The sequence below is a fragment of the Mangifera indica genome, chromosome 11 (assembly GCF_011075055.1).
Source record: "Mangifera indica cultivar Alphonso chromosome 11, CATAS_Mindica_2.1, whole genome shotgun sequence".
Taxonomy (NCBI): Eukaryota; Viridiplantae; Streptophyta; class Magnoliopsida; order Sapindales; family Anacardiaceae; genus Mangifera; species Mangifera indica.
In genome coordinates, this window is record NC_058147.1 from 4321420 (window position 1) to 4340847 (window position 19428).

General features: G+C 34.5%; 3 protein-coding genes across 11 annotated transcripts; 1 reads left to right on the forward strand and 2 right to left on the reverse strand.

The window, feature by feature from the left end:
* On the forward strand, window positions 1–6207 carry LOC123229393 (mechanosensitive ion channel protein 3, chloroplastic). 2 transcript variants are annotated; one of them, XM_044655174.1, is made up of 14 exons: window positions 1–148; window positions 747–910; window positions 1024–1083; window positions 1353–1510; window positions 1728–1851; window positions 1946–2043; window positions 2129–2242; window positions 2498–2564; window positions 3004–3153; window positions 3274–3384; window positions 3598–3765; window positions 3853–3966; window positions 4542–4598; window positions 5075–6207. In XM_044655174.1, the coding sequence occupies exons 2-14, from the start codon at window positions 833–835 to the stop codon at window positions 5894–5896; spliced, it is 2121 nt and encodes a 706-aa protein (XP_044511109.1). In that variant the 5' UTR covers window positions 1–148; window positions 747–832; the 3' UTR covers window positions 5897–6207. The 2 variants fall into 2 exon arrangements, with proteins under 2 accessions (XP_044511109.1, XP_044511110.1); XM_044655175.1 differs by lacking the exon at window positions 1024–1083.
* LOC123229394 (O-fucosyltransferase 31) lies at window positions 6192–10350 on the reverse strand. Its single transcript, XM_044655176.1, has 10 exons — window positions 10148–10350; window positions 10001–10063; window positions 9844–9925; window positions 9688–9758; window positions 9264–9352; window positions 8963–9166; window positions 8271–8541; window positions 7332–7559; window positions 6990–7187; window positions 6192–6680 (listed from the first exon to the last, which is right to left on the reverse strand). Exons 1-10 carry the CDS (start codon window positions 10277–10279, stop codon window positions 6471–6473), a joined length of 1548 nt encoding a protein of 515 aa, XP_044511111.1. The 5' UTR covers window positions 10280–10350; the 3' UTR covers window positions 6192–6470.
* A 760-nt stretch (window positions 10351–11110) lies between these two features.
* Window positions 11111–19276, reverse strand: LOC123229797 (probable ubiquitin-like-specific protease 2B). 8 transcript variants are annotated; one of them, XM_044655755.1, is made up of 16 exons: window positions 19033–19276; window positions 17738–18048; window positions 17557–17647; window positions 17411–17478; window positions 16668–16859; window positions 16504–16582; window positions 16024–16132; window positions 15303–15359; window positions 14600–14746; window positions 14107–14307; window positions 13961–14016; window positions 13796–13889; window positions 13226–13316; window positions 12854–12973; window positions 12315–12743; window positions 11111–11999 (listed from the first exon to the last, which is right to left on the reverse strand). In XM_044655755.1, the coding sequence occupies exons 1-16, from the start codon at window positions 19169–19171 to the stop codon at window positions 11283–11285; spliced, it is 2901 nt and encodes a 966-aa protein (XP_044511690.1). In that variant the 5' UTR covers window positions 19172–19276; the 3' UTR covers window positions 11111–11282. The 8 variants fall into 8 exon arrangements, with proteins under 8 accessions (XP_044511690.1, XP_044511694.1, XP_044511692.1 ...); XM_044655759.1 differs by having other exon boundaries at window positions 14600–14731; window positions 19033–19275; XM_044655757.1 differs by having other exon boundaries at window positions 11111–12002; window positions 17738–18039; window positions 19033–19274.
* Between the last annotated feature and the right edge of the window lie 152 nt (window positions 19277–19428).

Below are 19428 nucleotides of genomic sequence, written 5' to 3' on the forward strand. Positions count from 1 at the left end.
AGAAGAACCGACCATCCGCGCAAGTTAGCGTTATGCCGATTAATTTTTAGCATCTTCAAACAAAGCCTCGCTTAGAAAGGAACGGTTTCTTATGGGGAAGCGAGAGAAAGAGCGAAGATTGGGCGGCTAGCTTCTGTTTCATTTCACAGTAAGAATCTTACTGCTCTCTTTTTGAATGTTGAGAAAATTTTGTGGAAAATATTGAAACGGTGATTGAATCATTTCTGGTTTTTTTAGTTACGGTTTATGATACTGTTATTTATTTGTTGTTAATTGAGGACAAAATGTAAAGGCAATTTTGTGTATAGGGTTTTTGGTTTTGTGAACTAAAATCATTTCTCTTTTTTCCCTTTATATTCTAAATCCTTTATTCTTTAATGTCTATTTTTCCGAAAGTTTGTTGTTGACAAATCAATAAGGAGTAAAACTAAAGATATGTGTTGATCACTGTTTTATTATTAAAAATTAATCAAATGTACAGTTTTATTTAAACTCCTGCTTTTCAAGGAGCTATAGAGAAATGTGAGCTTTAGAGTTTTGCAGACTTGTTAAGATGTGTTTGTGAGCTTTTTTATCTCAATGAATTCCTTGTAAAGTTGACTTTTGTTTTTCAAAGAGAAAGATGTGTTCTTAAGCTGGTGATGTAATTGGAAAAATTGAAGCATTTTACTAAGAAATGCTTTGACAAGTTTCATACATGCTTTGTAACCTCTAGCTCATTTCATCTCTTCACTCATTTTCCTTAGATACATTAGTGGGTCACGAAGAGGAAGCAAGACTGAACTGTGTTATGATATTGTGCCATTAATGGTAATTGCATTCCTCTGTAAAAATGACGTGTACCAGTTCTATGCAATTGTCTCCCCGTTTAAAATATTACGGAAATCTTGGATGCTGTAATGTTCATGCTGTAAGTATTTATTTATTTCTGAACTTTACGCTCTTGCATAAGAGATTCTTTCCAAAGTTTATACTGCCAGATTATATCTCAGTTCTTGTGCTTTATTGGCTTCATCTTAATAGGGTGTAACAGGAAAGGAACGATTACATATGGTTCATATCAATCTTTCATCACGTGTTATGGTATGCTTTCTTTGGATATACAAGGAATTTTAATGCATATATTTTTTCAATTCTTTTGTTTTTGAACCTTTTTATGTTATTTCAGTTGCTGTTATTGAAATGACGGTCATTGTGAGTGAATGATTTTTCCTTGTAGCTTGGTCTCAAATATCTTCACTTCAATTTGTTTGTTTAAAGGTTTTAGCGTGTCGGCATATTAATGCATTCATGCCCTTGTTATAGATTGATAGAGTCGGAGCCCTAAAAAATTACTGTTTGTTTCTCTTCAGCAACAGGATGCTTGGAGTCTTTATCTTCTAAGCAGGGTGTGTGGACCAATAAATCCTGTATCTTCCAGGGGTGATGTTTTTCTGTGCCGATCTGTTTTGGTACCAGGTGGAGGAAATGAGATTCCTGTTCTGAAATCTGCTGCTGTGATTTTGACAAAGTAATTTTTGTTTAAACTTTCTAGAGTTTCTCCCTTTTCTTGTTTATACTTTACACCCATTATTTGGCTGGTGTTTGCTCAATTTAAACTATGATAACACATGCAAACAATTTATTGCTGAAAAGTTAATTCTATTCTTGTTTCATTGCTTTGAATATACTTTTTCTTCATGCTAGTGAATACTCAATTTGAAAGATAATTCACTTTGACTTTTCAGGTCATATGATACATTACGCGGAAACCCTGTCGTACTTCAGCTCATCCAAGCAGCTGGAATTATTGCTTTTGCAGCATGGGGTATTGTGCCACTCATGCGTCTGGGCAGGGTTATATTCCTCAATGTAATTATTGTTTCATTTCACTACTTGTCTTTCCCGTCCATGCTGGCGAAATCCTGAGTGGTTTGTTTTGCTCCTTTAATGGCATTTTGTGCAGAGGACTGATAGTAGTTGGAAGAAAAGTAGTACAAACTATGTTCTGACCTCATATCTTCAACCATTGCTGCTATGGACTGGAGCAACACTTGTCTGCAGGTGCCCTCGGCAGTGCTAAGAACTATAGTTAATGATTTTGTCCTGCAAGGCATTATATTAGTACTGATGGGAGAGTTTATTTCAGGGCGTTAGATCCAGTCGTTTTACCTTCAGAAGCAAGCCAGGCTGTAAAGCAACGGGTTTTGAATTTTGTACGATCATTATCAACAGTGCTGGCATTTGCCTATTGTTTATCAAGGTAATTGTGTTCACCACAAATTCATTGCTTTAAGGAGCTGGAAATTGTGTTTAGCAATCAACTAAGGTACTCTGTTTCAAATAATGAATTCTATTGGTTACAAAAATGAATTACTCTTCACTTTTCTCTTAAATATGATTGATTGCAGTTTTTTGATTGCCTGCTTAGTTTTAATGTTGAACTGCTCTGGGGTTTTCAACTGTTTTGTAATATTCATATAAAAAAATTCTATTTGTAATATACGTCTGTTTGCAGCTTTATCCAGCAGGCACAAAAATTCTTTATGGAGAAAAATGGTTCTGATTCCAGTGAAGCAAGAAATGTAAGTTCCTTTTACTTTTCCTGTTTGGAACCTTCATCAATTTTTCATCTTGTCTTTCTCACTTTCTTAAGATAATTGCTGTGTAATTGTGTATTTTCTAAAATCTGTTGTGATGAATATCTTATCAATCTTTGATTATGCTGCATATCCGTGCCTGGTGCTTTTGCACTTACAATAGCTATTCCTTTTGAAATTCAACATGGCACTTTAAAAATTGTGTTATTTTGACAAATTTGGTAAGTTGGTAGTTTTCAGTAGATTTCTATAATTGCCAATATGATCTGCGTTGGTAACTTTGGTGTCATGGTTTTTCTTCCAACTTATTTTCAATGAATTTGACCAAAGAGTTATAACACTATAAGTAAGCTATATTGAGAGTACCAGTAGAGTGAAACTAAACAAATATTGTCTGTAACACAGTTGTTTCTTGCTGTGGCAGATGGGCTTCAATTTTGCTGGGAAAGCTGTTTATTCTGCGGTATGGGTTGCTGCTGTATCCTTGTTCATGGAGTTGCTTGGTTTCTCTACTCAGAAGTGGCTTACTGCTGGAGGTCTTGGTACGGTATTGCTCACACTTGCTGGTCGTGAGGTAAGCTCAGTTTTGTTCTGGGGATGTCAGTTGAATGCTCTAGAACTTTTTTATTCTTATTATGTTTTGGATTGTCCTTAATATTCCTTTGGCTTGATTTCATTTGTTTGATGCATTCAGATTTTTACAAACTTCCTTTCGAGTGTAATGATCCACACAACACGGCCATTTGTTGTCAATGAATGGATCCAAACAAAGATTGAAGGCTATGAAGTTTCTGGCACTGTTGAGGTTTGTTTTAGTTTCTGTTTTCAGTACCTAGGAGTCAGAGCTTCTTGTTAGGAAGAGAACAAATAATGTATATCTCATGCTGGTTTGCCTGCATCTGGACATGAGTGGGAGTGCAAGTTTTGGTTCTTTTTGCTGAACAAATCAGAAAAGTAATTGTTGTACTTGATCTAAAGTTTATCATTTTCTTTGAATTATGATCTTATATTGTACCAGCATGTGGGTTGGTGGTCACCCACAATTATAAGAGGAGATGATCGTGAAGCTGTTCACATTCCAAATCACAAGTTCACTGTTAGTGTGGTGAGGAATCTTAGTCAGAAGAGTCATTGGCGCATCAAGACCCACCTTGCTATCAGTCACTTGGATGTCCAAAAAGTTAATGTGAGAAGCAATTTTAGTTCATCTTGTTAGAACGTTTTGTTGGTTCATTTTGATCTTATAAGAACTTGGATTTCCCTGTTTCTTTAGAATATTGTAGCTGACATGCGCAAAGTTTTGGCCAAAAATCCTCAAGTAGAGCAGCAAAAGTTGCACAGAAGAGTTTTCTTGGAAAATGTAAACCCAGAAAATCAGGCTCTGATGGTAAAGGCTTATTATATATATTCTTATTCTTATAGGATTTATTTTTGTTTCAATACAATAAAAATTATTGAAAAAAAATTTGGATTGGTTTAAATTCTTTTGGATTAAATTAATATTAGGTTAAGATGCTCTATTCTTCTGCTATCTGAAATTTGAAATTTCTTCCCAATTTTCTGATGCTATATGTACAAGATGGCTTTTGAAAAGATTTTCATAATTTATTTTGGCCTTGTCTTATTTGTGCAAATTGAGTTGCTTCTAATTTATGAAAACTAGAAGTTAGATTATCAGAGTAGAAAAAAGATCTCTAAAGAGTTTTTGAGTCCATTTTTCTTCAGTGTTGAATTAATTAAGTGCTTAGTGCTTCATGTGGATTTCTATCCAGACTCCTTGTTGGCCTCAACCAATAATTTGGGTTTACCTTAGCTTTCATTTTAACAATTTTTTTTAAAATTGCGAAATGTAGATAAGAGTGTAATGACTGTTTCAGTATCATGATTTCTCTCCTTATTAGTTATGATAATTGCCTTTTTTCGAAGGTCATGATGTTTGTTCACTGGTCCATAATTTTACAGGTTCTGGTATCTTGCTTTGTGAAAACTTCACGCTTTGAAGAGTACCTCTGTGTTAAGGTACGATAAGCTACTAATAGATGCTGTGCAATTGCATGCTGTAAATGTGAAGTAAGATTTTACAGAGAGAAAAATATGTTACATCGAACTTGCACGATTGGACCCTATTGTTACGACAAACTTGCGCAGTCGGACCCTTGGCATTTATGATCATAATTATGTTTGTGTTGCTGTAATCCAACACAATTCATTCTTTTCTGAGATGTGAGACACCCCAAATGGTCCATGTACCATTCCTTTCTGCTCATCTGCTTTTGTTAATCAATTATATTCTTCTTGTGGGGGTGCGCCACTGTGACATTATGCAACTGTTTAGTGGCATTATTAATCTGATTTTGACGTTTCAAATGTAATACTATAAGACACACCACTCATACCCACACTCACATAGAGTCAGTCTGTATGATGTTATTTATTCTGTCAGTGAGGATCTCGAAGTTGAGCCCACTCAAAGATTTATTATTGCTCTGAAACAGGAATCAATACTCCTGGATCTTCTCAGAGTTGTCAGCCATCATCGAGCTCGACTGGCCACTCCCATCCGGACATTTCAGAAAATTTACAGTGAGGCTGACTTGGAGAATGCACCTTTTGCTGACACGATTTTCTCGCATTCTAGAGCAGCTACTGATCGCCCATTTCTTCTCATTGAACCTGCTTATAAGATCAATGGTGAAGAGAAAGCTAAAGCTTCAAGTTGTCCAGTGCAAAATGAGGCAAAAGATGCGAAGGTTGAAGCAGCCTCAACATCTGGCTCCAAGGTAGATTCGAAGGCCGGATCAGAGTCAATTCTTGAGTCCAGTGGAGATACGGTAGCATCAACAGGTGCCTCCAATGCCAGTACAAAGTTCCAATCTAGGAATGTGAGGCAGGATAATTCAATTAAAAACAAAAATGAGGAAGATCCAAATGAAACAATTAGAGATGCAGGGAAGAAGACAGGGGATGTAATTTCCGAAGACATTAATCAGGGAGCATCTGAGAAATCTCCACATACTACCAGTGAAAAAGCCGAAATTCTTTCAGCACCAGCGAAGCAAGATGTTGAGAGGTCTGTTGGACCACAACCTGCAGTAGCGAGGCCACCCTTGGAAGAGAACATTGTTCTTGGGGTTGCTCTTGAGGGCTCAAAAAGGACTCTTCCAATTGAGGATGAAACGGAAGCAGCTTCCCTGTCTGCAGAATCAAAAGAAATGACTGCCAGCCGCAATGGGAGTGGGTCTCCTGCTGTTGGCAAAGATAAGAAAGATGGTCAGATGTCGGCAGTTCCACTTCCTGGTGCCAATCAAATTGATTAGTAGGATATAAAACATGGAGAGATTCTGTTTTCGATTGATGTGCAGAAATATGCATGCTGCTGTGTTTTTAAAGCTGGTATGCTAGAGGGTGTACATGTCATCAATCGACTGACTGACACTAAATAATTGTGGAAACAAAAATTTGGGCAGATAGGGCTTATTACTTGGGATATTGATTTGATATTTCAATTGTCACAACGTTACAAATTGTCAAGAAATGATGGAAAAAAGTTGATCCTTAGAAAGACATCGTTAATACAGTATTATGTATACATAATTAGATAAATAAATGATATGTCATTGTACAAGTTTATCATTAATTTAAAATCTATGAACTTAAAAATGTGTGCATATAATTTTGTACAAGAAAATTTCACTTATCCTTTTACATAACTAGTAGCCCTGTTGTTTTCACTGAGTTCGATCTATCACCCAACACAAGCTCCTCCATTAATTTAGGCATTGATCATATCCAATGTTACCAAAATTGTTACCATAAGCTAACCAGAAATAACAGTAGCATTTGATAATCATATTCATAAAAAAACAGCAGCAGCCTTCTCAACCACTTTTATTAAGCTTGACACATGCAATCGGGAGCAGGATACGTATATATGGATTGTTTCGCTTTTCGTAGCCTTAGCTGCCCTTGTCTATTTTTATGCCCACCAAGAACTGCATGCTGAAACTCTGACCATTCCATGCTCTTGTTCAGGAAGAGCTTGCCCAATAGTGTCATATTTGGTCTTATGGTCTTCAAATTCAAGTAAGCTCGGTGTGCAACCTAACAAAAGAAATTCAATCTCAATCACAAATTTAGGCTTGTAATACAATAATGGAAAAACCTAGTTTGCAATTGCACTGCAGTTAGAAAGGAACACAAAGACCCCAATAAGGCAACTTTGGGAATAGACATGTTCCTTCCTCCACCTCTGACCCGAAGATACATTATTTACAGCAATGCACTATTTATTATGTATCCTAATAACAGAGGAGACTTATCAAAACACATTGCTTGATTATGCTAAAATGATTACTCCACAATCAAGGAGATAAACGCTTTAAAAACATATTGAGAAAAAAGATTCTTTACCAAAGCATTGTGCATGTTGCCTGGAGAAGCAGAAATGAAGACGTCACTCTGCATGCTTACATAGTAGTCAACAGCTGCCAACAAAGAAGCCTTGCCATCGACCATGGCCAGTTCCTCTGCAGAGGCAATACTCTTCTTATCTTCCATTAATGGAAACAATTTTTGTAAAGTTGAGATCCTGGCTTCTCCACCATAAACCTAAATTAAAAAATTGTCATTCCATGTCTCAAATTCTTCATAGAAAATAAATAAATCCAGTAGCAACAGGGACATTGACCTCCTAATTGTCAACTCTCTGATAAATATACAAAACATCAATTTCAACTGTGATAGAAGAAAAACCTTGTGTGAAGCAAGATAGAGGCGAGTGCTATTGTTGAAGCCCAAAGCTGCTAGCAGCAACCCAATTTCTTCTGGAGTTAATGGGCAACGCCCCTGATTTCTCAACTCTTCATCAGTGAACTGTGCGTTTAAGACTCTGCCCTGCCAAATTACCTGGCGGTATTTGGCCAATGCCAGTTTTTCGGCTTTTCCACCACCAAAATCACAAGCTGAATGAGCGGCCATATCCTACAGAGTGTTAGGTTAGAGACAATGTATATACATTTGCTCAAATTGCAAACATAAAAAATCATAACCAAATTTATTAAGTGATACCTAGAAATAGGGTTAGATTTGAGTCGAATTTATTTAAATTGAGTTTGTTCAAGCTCGAGTCTAAGAGTTCAATTCTTTCAAGCTCAATTTTTAGGGGTGTTCAGTTCGTTAAGTTCGTGAGTTTACAAAATTTGATATGAATTGACTAGAATGACGTTATTTTGACTAATACGCATCAAAACAACGTTGTTTTTGCACCGAGCTGAGCTCAAACTCGAGCTCGACTCCTTTCAAACGAGTCAAGCTCAAACACCTTTGAGATGAGCTCGAGCTTGGCTTCATTCAAACTTGATCTTAGCTTGAATTCAACCATACCTAGAAATGAATAATTTAATCCCTCATACTGTTAGACAGCTGTGATTGATATTCCATCAACTTCTACCATTTGAGACCCATAGATGATTACAACTGCAGTATGCACATAACAAAACCAGTATTATCTGATATCAGGTGTTTATGGTCAATGATAGGGTTTTTAGACTCAAACATCCCAGGATTTCATTTTCCGTAAACTGGAGTGATGATAAGGTCCAAGATTCACCTTAAAATAAGTTGAAAAGTAAAAAAAAAAAAATACTGCAGGATATGTTCACAAACTCATTTAGAAAAATAGGAGGTTCATACTTTATCAAAGCGAAGATGTAACACAACAAACTTCCCCGCTCCTGTGACCTCATCATCATCTATTCTCTCCCGAAGGAGCTCAGTCCCTGAAGTATGAAGTTTGGCAGGAGGATGACGGAGGCGATGAACAATGATATCTCCCAACACCCTAATATGGCGAACGAAAACTAATGCTTGAAAGTTGACTTTACAACGTAGGCGTTGGATGTCTGTTGGCAAGTTGTCAAAAGCTAAACGATGAGAGAATGGGGCTATAGCAGCAATGCCATAACTGCAAAAATCAAACTATCACTTCTTTGATGATCAAGTTTTTTTAAAAGGTGGATATGATATTAATGTATTCTGCACATTTATAGGACATTAGTGCATGAGCAGACATCCAAGGTAAGATCTACATTATAATAATTTAAGAAAATTTTAGAAGAAAAGTAACTGTTTAAATTCATATTAACAACTACTCTATTAAAGCCAAAAAGAGTTCTTCAGAAAACTAGTAGTTGTTGTTGATAAAAGAAGAGAATATTTTTTTAATAGTGGTGTACTTTAAATTGTATGATCTCATGAAATCGTTGTAGTAAGTCCTGAAGCTAATACCAGAAATAGATGGGAGAAAACGCAATGGCAGCTTATCAGTTGAAAAATTCAGACAGCAAATTTCCACAAAATAAATAGGGTTGGAAGAAATCACCAACCTCTGTAACACGGGCAGGACACTTTCCACATACCAATTAGGTGAAGCATGAACAGGTGCAGTTTTAATTCTTGTGGCTCGTATACCAGTAGCATAATACTCGCGAGAGCTCCAAGAGTATTCACTTGGCAGCTCTTTAACTATTGAAATTTCATCGCGCAAGGAATAAATAAAGTGTTCCACATCAAATATGTCAGCAAATGAGCTGCCGAAACAAACATAATTGAATTATAAATGTAACCCCTTTATGTAAGAAGCTAGAATGTAACATGAGTTGCCAAGATAGCTTACTCATTAAATACCTTGAATCTTGCCAAACTGGATTCACTTCGAGGTGTGGGATCACCAGGGTTGCATTTAATATTTTGGCAACAGCAACCGCATCGCATATCTTGATAGTAAGCAAAAAAATAAGTCAACAACGCAAGCACTCTGATTGAAGCAAACAGCTAGAAAATCATTCTAATAAGAAACAATAATCATAATAATAGCACAACATCCATAAACCAGTTATACAAACTGTTTTATATAAAGTGGTTGACACTTAGCACAATTCCAACATTATATCACTATCTTTGTATTGAATTATCATCTTCATCTGTTATAACTAAATTAGTAAAATTAATCAATACGTGCAAAATTGCTCCATTGAAAAAAATAAAAAAGAGGAAAAAGAAAAAGTAAACATAAACTTAATGGAAACGATGCAATTGTATGATTACTAACCCCCATTCTTTGCTGATTTAATCCACCATCAAGAAATACTTGAATATAACCTTGAGACTTTTTAGGCAATGCTGCAGAAGACAATTATCAATTACTAGTTTCAAAAAAAAAAAAAAAAAAACATATCAAGATGAGATCCAAGTAACTAATACTCACGAGGTGTAGTTGTGGATTCAACACAAGGTTTCCAGTCTTGATTGGGTAATGGAGACCAGACTTCAGATTGTCGTTTAAATGACTGAAAAAGTTAAAATTTCAGATTTTATGATAGTAAATGGAAATAACGAATAAATTAAAAAAAAATAGGGCATACAAATTGTCTACGTAAAGCTCCCTTTAGCAGAGACAAGTGTCTGGGTTTTGGCGCGTTCCACTCCTGCAAATGCGAGTATTAGATGATTAGAAACGGAAAAGAAAAAAGGTGCAAGTGAAATGAAAGGAGAAATGTTGAGAGACGTACAGAGAAGATAGAAGGAGAGGCACGACCTAAGGGGCCAAACAAATTAGGAAGAAAAATGGGGAAAAGGATGACCAACAGTCCAAGGAAAGCCATTCTCTGAGATTGATTCTGGTAATGGTACAAGAGTTTCATTGTTGTGTCAAAACAGAAATGGAGAAGACAACCCAAATTAAGCGTAAATAATAATTATTTTTTAATTAGAAATTGTTAAAAATAAAAATTCAACGAGTGTGAGTGCTCCATCACATACTTACGATACTAAGTATTCATATATTTTAGATATATAAAATAAATATATAAATAATATATTATAATATAATTAAATATTATTTTTTTAATTTAAAAACATTAAAATGTGATACATATTATTTATAGATAAATTTAAAATATATATACATAATTTCTCAATTATTCAAATTTATTTTGGATTTATCAAATTTTCTTTTAAACTTTTTTTGTTTTAGTACTAGTACGAAACACGATATATCACACATATCTTACGATACAATATGATATAGATAAAAAACGATATATATCATAAAATATATTAAATTAATACGATATAATAAATATAACTTATAATACGATATATATTACCAATATAAATTAACATATTTTTTTAAAAAAATAATAATATAATATAAATACATTAAAAAAATTTTAAAATAATATCGTATTAATTAAATTTTTTATTTTTTTATCATATCATACTATACGAAATAATATTCAGTACATAGTATCAAACATTAAATTTTGATATGTAATACAATATATAATTTGACTATCATCATAGTTTTGTAAGCTTTCCAATGAAATGTTGATGATACTTGTTCGATACTAGACTTCGAATAAAATTTGATGGTGTGCATAATTTGTAAATACACAATTAATTATACATATAATATATCATTTTATATAATGAAATATTAATTTATTTTTAATATTAATTTATATAATAAAATATACTCTATAATTATATATTTTTTCAATTAAGATTGACAGACACGACTTAAATGATTTCATGTTAATCATAACAAAAAAACTGCTGTACTGAAGCAATCTCCCTACTCCCCAATAGCTCATTCTGCGCTAATGCAGACAACAGAGCTACCAGTCCACTATTCACATGAATTTCTTATGTTAAGGTAAAAGGTGGTGAGAAAGACAAAAGCCATCTACACGTGTCACAAATGGAGATCTTTCGACAAGCCTCCGGTGACGACTCCTTCCTCCTCAATAGAAGAGAGCCGTGGCCTTTTTGCAGGTTGCTCTCCATATGATACTGCAAGAATTTCATCATCAATAACTTCCACTTCATCACTTGCAAACTCTCTATTTTCATCCATTTCAGACTCTTGATGCAACCTGTTTTCAACTGAATTAGTGTCCTCAGGCATTGAGGTAGTCGGAATTTCTCGCCGGAGGAAGGGCCTATATTTAATATACTATCAAGTGTTTTATCAGGCTCTGGAGAACCTTCAATTGTCGATGTCTGCAGCATTGCGCCAGAGACAGAAGCCAGGCCTCCGGTCAAATAACCAATATTCAGAGATATGGATCTGCGTTGATCTGTTCTCTCTACAAGACTTTGACTGGCATCCTCTGGAAGCGGATTATGTTCAATTATCCCCACATCTTCTGAGTCATCGGAAGCACACAATGATGTCTCTGGGGATGAGTCAACATCTTGCTCTCCTTGCATGGGGATCTCCTGGTTCCATGAAACCTCTGTACCAAAACCTCTAGATGGATACGGGATGGTACTAGCTTGAGCAGTGAGTTCAGCTATTTGCTGAAAACTATTTTCCCCAGAAGGCAAATACCCAAAATCCTCACCTGTTTCTACATCATCCTGCTGTAAATTACACGAAACAAGGAAAAAAGCATTTAATGTGCGGATAATCCAGTCAACTTCTGTGGATCTTGTAACAGTAAGATCCCTAAATACCAAACAGGCTATAAAATAAGCCTCTGCAAGGAAAAAAATGTATTAAGGAACTGTTTTAACCTGTTAAGTGTTACCGGCAAAAAATTCTATTTAATTTTATATTTCAGTAGTAGCATAAGATCAACAGCCAAAGTCCTAATTAATAATTATCATAATCACACTCACAATCATCTTGTAAATGAAAAGAATAACACAACAATGATGAAGAAAAATTAGTACCTCTTTTGCTGATATAGCACCATTGAGAGGGTAATAAGAAGATGGCTGGCCAAAAGATTGAAACTGTGTGAGTAATGCTCCTGCAGTAGCTCCAGGCTCAAAAAACTCCCTGAGAACCATGCCAGAATCGTTAACACACTGCAAATTCCTTGCAGAAGCTGCTCCCAATAGAGTGATTTCAATGCCCCGACTAGTCTGTGAATTTGATAAATTTCCATGTTGAGCTATTGAAGAACAGCATCTTTCTGATACATAATCCCCACCTGTTTCATTCTCACTGTTTTTGGGAAATCTAGAGGATTGGTGTTCATTATGACAAACATCTGATGTCACTTCCCGAGAGCGATTTTCAAGAAGTTCAAATATCAATTTCTGTATAAGAGTACGTTTAAGAGAAGCCTCGGAGGGTGGAAACCAATCAACATTAAGCTGGAAAATACAAGTCATGATATATGTGGTTAACCACCTAAAAGATTAAACAAATGACAGAACAGTCTATAAGACAAGAGTGGAAAGTTAACATTAGACAGACCACTTACAAAGTTAGAAAACTTGGTTAATTTGAATGGGCTGAAATTAACAGGAGCTTCAGCAAGAAAGAGCTCAAGATAGTGCAGCAAGAACAGGCCACAATCAAATGAATTTTCTTGCTGTGGCAGCTGATAAAGAACAAGACTTAAATTGTCAGAACAACAATAAACACCCACCAGATCCACACACACAGAGGCTATTAGGTTATAAACCAATATTAAGTAAATAATCAGCAAAAATATAGACATAACCAGTGAAATCAACCTTTTCCACTTTATTACTTCACTATTTACCAACCTAAAAGTAGTTTTTAAGGCAATCTTTTTGTTTTTATGACTCCATTATGCAACAGCTTAAAATTGTAAAAACAATAGCAATACCTCAAGTTGGACAAACCGCATATTCAAGAATTTTGAAGAAATATCTTCCGATGTGTCTTTGTGTCTCACTTTCCACTCCTCCCATAGGTAACTGTAATTTCAACATATAAAAGTGCATGTCAACAAACTTAAAGGTGTAATTTCCAATGATGTATTAAAACAGATGAGCTTTTACTGAAGACATTGCACACTAATGGTACTCATTGAGAATTAATGGAGTATGGTCTAACTACCAAGCAATAACAGTACAATATATTTCAAGAGGAAGTAAAAACAAAATGCTCACTCCCTTTACCACAGAATAACAGTTAATGATACTGAACTGTACATCACATGATAAAGAATTTCATATAAAAAAATTCCCACCACAAGTTGAACAAGCAAAGATTAAAGAAGACACTGAAACCTTTGCCAAGTATACACATTTTAACACTTAAAAGCCCCTTTCACACGGTAAAACAGAGTGATGAAAAGGGATATGACAGAGAGAAAAAATGTTTATCAACAAAACGAAACACTATAATTTAGAAAGATATTTATACATAACACGAACTAAAAGCCGAAGGATACCTTTGAACAAGATTTTTGAGACCTGCGTGAGTTCCTTTTATAGAATCCATATGCAGAATACATGGTACCTTCTCTGAGTTGTCCATGTCTTCATCTGGAAAGAGACAAAAGTACATGAACAAGGGAGATTTCCCAAAGGGCATCATTGATTCCAGCAAGACTTACCTCTAAAAGTGGCCACTTCACCAAGATGACATATGATTAGTAAACTCCAGTGTAAACTATCATCACATGCATATACAATTCATCAGGGCCTAAGTTAATACAGAAAGTCTCTGAAAAGAAACAGAATTTTAAAACTGATTTCTTACTTGAAGTTTACAGGAATAAAAATGTAATCTTTTCCAAATACGTCTACTTTTCTTGTCCACTTATGAACACGTAGAAAAGCAGCCTTGCCATCAGAAATACTGGATGGATCTTTGTCCAAATCCGCAAGCTTTCGAAAGAAAAAGCTGTTAAAAAAATGAAATCTATGCTTTTCCTCAGCTTGAATCTGATTCTTCAAATACCTGCCAACCAATTATATTTTCAAACTAACTTTTTTCCTTAAATAAATATGTAAAAGGAAATTCAATGTCAAAACCTAATTTACAATCAAAGCAAATGCAAGAATTTCTTTAAAATGTCACAGTAATGCACATTCTTCTTTTTATGTTTCTGATTTAGAATCATAAGCTAGTGGATACAAGAATAAAATAAATAACATAAAGTCAACAAGAGAGACTTTGAAGATCAAAATCCTACAGTGAAAATGATAGGTCACAATTAATGAAAACATTAAATTTACAAAAATAAACTTACTTGATATAAAAGTCAATGATTGTATCATTGATGAATGTTTCTGGTTGTAAGAGATCAACGTCTCTCTTGCTAATTGAAACTGCATCTGAATCCCCTTTTGGATAGATTACATCTTCAAAAGGCTCATCAAAACTGTAACACGATTCGCTTGAACATTTATTCAATTAGACACCATTAAGTGCTACCAAAACACCCCTAATAAATATGAATGTTAATCACCGAGTTTCAATTCCTTCACAAGTTTCATGTAATATATCATAAGGAAGATCAATGATTCACCAAAACTGTAAGATGTCACTTGTAAAAATTTTTCATGACAAAGTTAAATCTAGTTTTTAACAGTCCATACAGAAAGTTGATTCTGGCTTTTCTCCAGAAACAAGCCCTCATTCACTCATCCCACAAGCAAAAACATATTTACATCACACAATAAAGCCATTCCCAATTATCAGTTGAACTACAAGAAAAAAAATCTATTAGAGGGATGGAGCATCAAAATGTTACAGATCTCATTTGTATCTGACTCATGAAAAGAACGAGGGAATATATAAGAAAAATTATGAGAGAAGGTATCAAAGAAGCAAATGAAAGACAACAGGGTAAACAAATCATCTAACATCACTGCAAAAAGGCCAGTCCATCAAATAAAGCTTTATATCTACAAATGCGATTAAATAGAAGGGAACAGTTAGCTTTCACTCACTTGGGAAAATATTGCCTCCGTTCAAAGACATCATTTCCATTCGTTTCCGCAAGACCGCTGCAAGTTAATGAAGAGTTATGTTTAAATTGAATAAACACAATAAAAGTTAAAAGAGATTTTAAAAAATAGAAGATAACACCTAAAGATCTTTCAATGCACAGCTAATTCATGCTTTCGGTTCAAGACAATACTTGAAAAGTAAAAAAATGTTAAAATTTCACCATAAAATCTATATGCCATCAAGCAGACAAATTTTAAACAAAATATCTCAAATAGCAACGAGCAATGGGCTAAATCCGAAATATTTGGCTTATGCAAAATAAAATTTGAAATACTGCAACAACCAAACATTTCGTTATATGCACAATCTTGATCTATTTACGCAATTTTTAAAATTTCATCAACCAAGCAATTAAACTTTATAGAATCATGGGCATATCATTATTAAGACAGAAGGTACAAGGACCTTAATATACATCAATTATCATCATACACCCACACAAAGTTACACCGAAACATCAAAAAATTATGGCATACATTGCCACAAGGCGTAGAAGGATAATGTCAAACACAAAGAAGTAAAAATACTAAACAGCTTTAGACACCACTTTAACAAGCAGGCAACTCGAACATATATTGCTTATCTTCCCAGAACAAGGAACAATATTAATTTAAAAATAAATATAAAAAACAAAACTATAATAAAATTAATTTAACTTACTCAAACACAATGTTCCATACAGCCCTGTATTTATCGTTTAATGAGGTGATTTTTTCCTGTTTCTCAGACCAGTTCTGCTCAATAACTGCAAACTTCAACTCCTCAATGCCTGAATCAATTTAGAAAGGAGAAATAATAAGAAAAGTGTTTGAACTTCCATACAATTGTATAAAGACTCAATTAAAAGATGCAGAGAACATTCTACTTTTAATCAAATTATAGCAAAAATTGCAAAACAAAATTACTTGATGTGATTAAAAAAAAAAAAAAAGAGAATCCAATATGGATAACAACTTGAGGAAAAGTAGAACAAGATAAAAAAATTCAAAGGGATCAACAAAGTTGCAATAATTTAAGATGTTTTTGATAATCCTGGCAATAAATTGTCACCATCTCCCACACCAGGAAACAAAAAAACATAGAAACAAACACAATGGACTTCACGAAAACATGAGCACTAAATTTCCCAAGAACACAGACCTGAAGTTCCCTTTGAATCATCATCATCTTGGATTGAATTCTTAGATAGTAAGTGAAGCTTAACCACAACTGACGCAACCTACATGATGTCCACACAAGAAACCATAAATCTTTAAGGAAAAGCATATGCACAAACCAAGAGACACTTGAATGCATAATCTCACCTTTTGAAACCACTGACACTCAATATCTACAATATCATCAATTCCCCAACTATACCTTCCTTGATTTTCACTTGCAGTTGAATTCTTGATTTTAATACCAGTGCAAGAGAAAGTTATATGGCACACCGAACAAAGATCATCCCGATACACAACATAATCAGGACATATAACAACTGTCATGTTCGTGTCATCCTGCAAATTGCAGAGAAGGAATATACCATCAGGTTTCAAAGGCATTTCTAGGTTCTGGCAATGTTTTGACAGTAATAAAAAATGTGACATCATTAATAAAAAAAATATGTCCCACAGTTCACTTATGGGTAGATAGCAGCAGGTTCACTTACTGCAAAATATATGTTTTATTCCTATTGGGAGTGAAACTTTCTATCATTGATTAAGCCAACATGCATATAGATTAATCATAAAGGAAACCGAAAATTTCAAATTCATTACTAAACTGACAATAGAATCTTTTATAGAAACAATGAGAGATACATTGACAGCATAGAGAAAATGTGAACAAATGTTAGAAATAATAACAATACACACAAAACAATGTCTACCCACAGCAGTTAAAAGAGATAACAAGACATCTAAGATGCCAAAGATATTAAGCACACCAAAATGGAGATCCAAATTCAGATCAACAAGAAATTTAATACATTTAACAGGTAAAAAAATGTCTGTTTGATAAAAAATGCACTAAACACTTGAATAGTTTATCAAGAAGAAAAGAGAATTACCATTTCCATATCATCAAGGCAATGATCTGACACATGACCATTTAAAGCAGCTGAAGTTATGCAACAAGCTGTCTTTAGAACATTAAAGGATCACACCATAATATATCGTAAATGATTATACAAGATATCCAAATTAGAAATTATACCATTTTCTTCCATAGTATCAGAAAAAGGACTCAAAGGAGAACCCTCATCCATACTTCCTTCCACATCAGAATTCACAGCAACTGGTTCACCCTGTACAAATAAAAAACAATGTAAGCATAACCTAGATATCATTATCCATAGTCAGAACATATATGAGGAGATATATCAAAATCAAAATACATTTGATGGAGAATCTGAATAGCCACAATTGAAATGGCTTTTCCCAGGTAAAGGTTCCCGATGGAATGAATCTCCAGAGACCATCTCACAAGAGAAAATTTCAGTCCCACAATTATCCTTTCTGAAAGAAGGGTTTTCTTCACAACTTGTAGAATTCACTAAGGTAGCTCTGTTAACAAAATCCTCTCTATCTGTATCCATGGAGGTATATGTATTTCCATTGTCACAGCTAGGATCAGAGTCAACAGCATCAACATTTACACAAAGCACACCGCCAATTCCTTGTTTCTGAACATCGGTTCCTGGGGCAACTGGAAATTAACACAATTATTAGCATAGAATGGCATTTGTAACATTATTGTATGATCCTTTCTAAACCATAAATAACAAACACAGAAAGTAAGCACGATCAAAACTGCCCATCAAAACCTAAAACAAAATAGCACAAAGATGATCAGATAAATTGACATGTCAAGAAACCATCTTTTTCACTCTTTGATTTATCTGTATTTTTTAATAACCTAAAATTCTTTAAAACCAGTGCAATGAAGTGAAGTGAGAAACTGGGATTGGTTTCTTGCTACTTAGGTAAGCTGAGAAAAGAACCACCAAACCTCATGAGAGCAACCGGCATACCTCACCACTTGATTAACCCCTCAGGTAATAATTTCCAACTTCTCAAAGGATAGGCCATCTTGGACTTGAACACACTTATATTGAAAAGTTAACACTTTAGATCCTTTTCCAGGAAAGACAGCCATGAATGTTAATCAAAGCTTAGCAAAAGGTACTACCATGAACATGAAATTATAAGTAGGCAAACAAGAATTCAGCATTCAGACATAATTTGCCCAGGAAATATAGTTTGTCAAAGCCAAATCAAGGCTTAATCGACTGATTCACATACAATAAGGTAACACAGCTATTTATCATTCTTCTGAGCTTTATAGAACTCTTATTAAACTGGGTAAACAGTAGTCCAACACACATTGTGTTCCTACTTTTTACTTCTTAACAATTGAGCAGTAACAATTTCCAAATTAGAGATTCAAACTTAAACATCTAACACGAATTAAAAACATATAATCTCATTTTTTAATTAAAACTTCGCAGGAGTAAGGAAAATGTAATTATTTATTTCTACAAAAACAGCAAAAGCGTAAAACATCACCATCCCATATTTTCCCGGGGTTTCTCAAAACCAAATAGACAGGGAAAACGGTAAAAATATTAACAATTAAAAAAATCCTCTGCGTTTTCACTAACCGATCAGAGCACCAAAAAAAGAAACTCACCGCATTCAAGTAAATCGTACTTCAAAACCCCATAATTATCATGATTAGGGTTATGATACTTCGTCACAAAATTACCAGCTGCATATTCAGTCAACTCGTCCTCTTCTTTGAAGTCAAAGGATTGGTGCCCGTTCTCCATCTCGCGAAAGGATTGACTTACTCAGCGAGTCTAAACCGGTTCAGTGGGTTTTGAAGATCGAAGGTACTTTAGTAATCGATTTTGAGGCAAAAAGGGGGGAGCTTCCTAGAGGGCTTCCAATGTGAAAACCGCCTTATGTTTTTCGATAATAACCCTAAGGACTATATATTTAAAAAAGTAGCAAAATTACCCAGTTACAAACTTATACCCACTGGCTATTTCCCACACATGGATAGAAACCTTATACTTTAAATTTT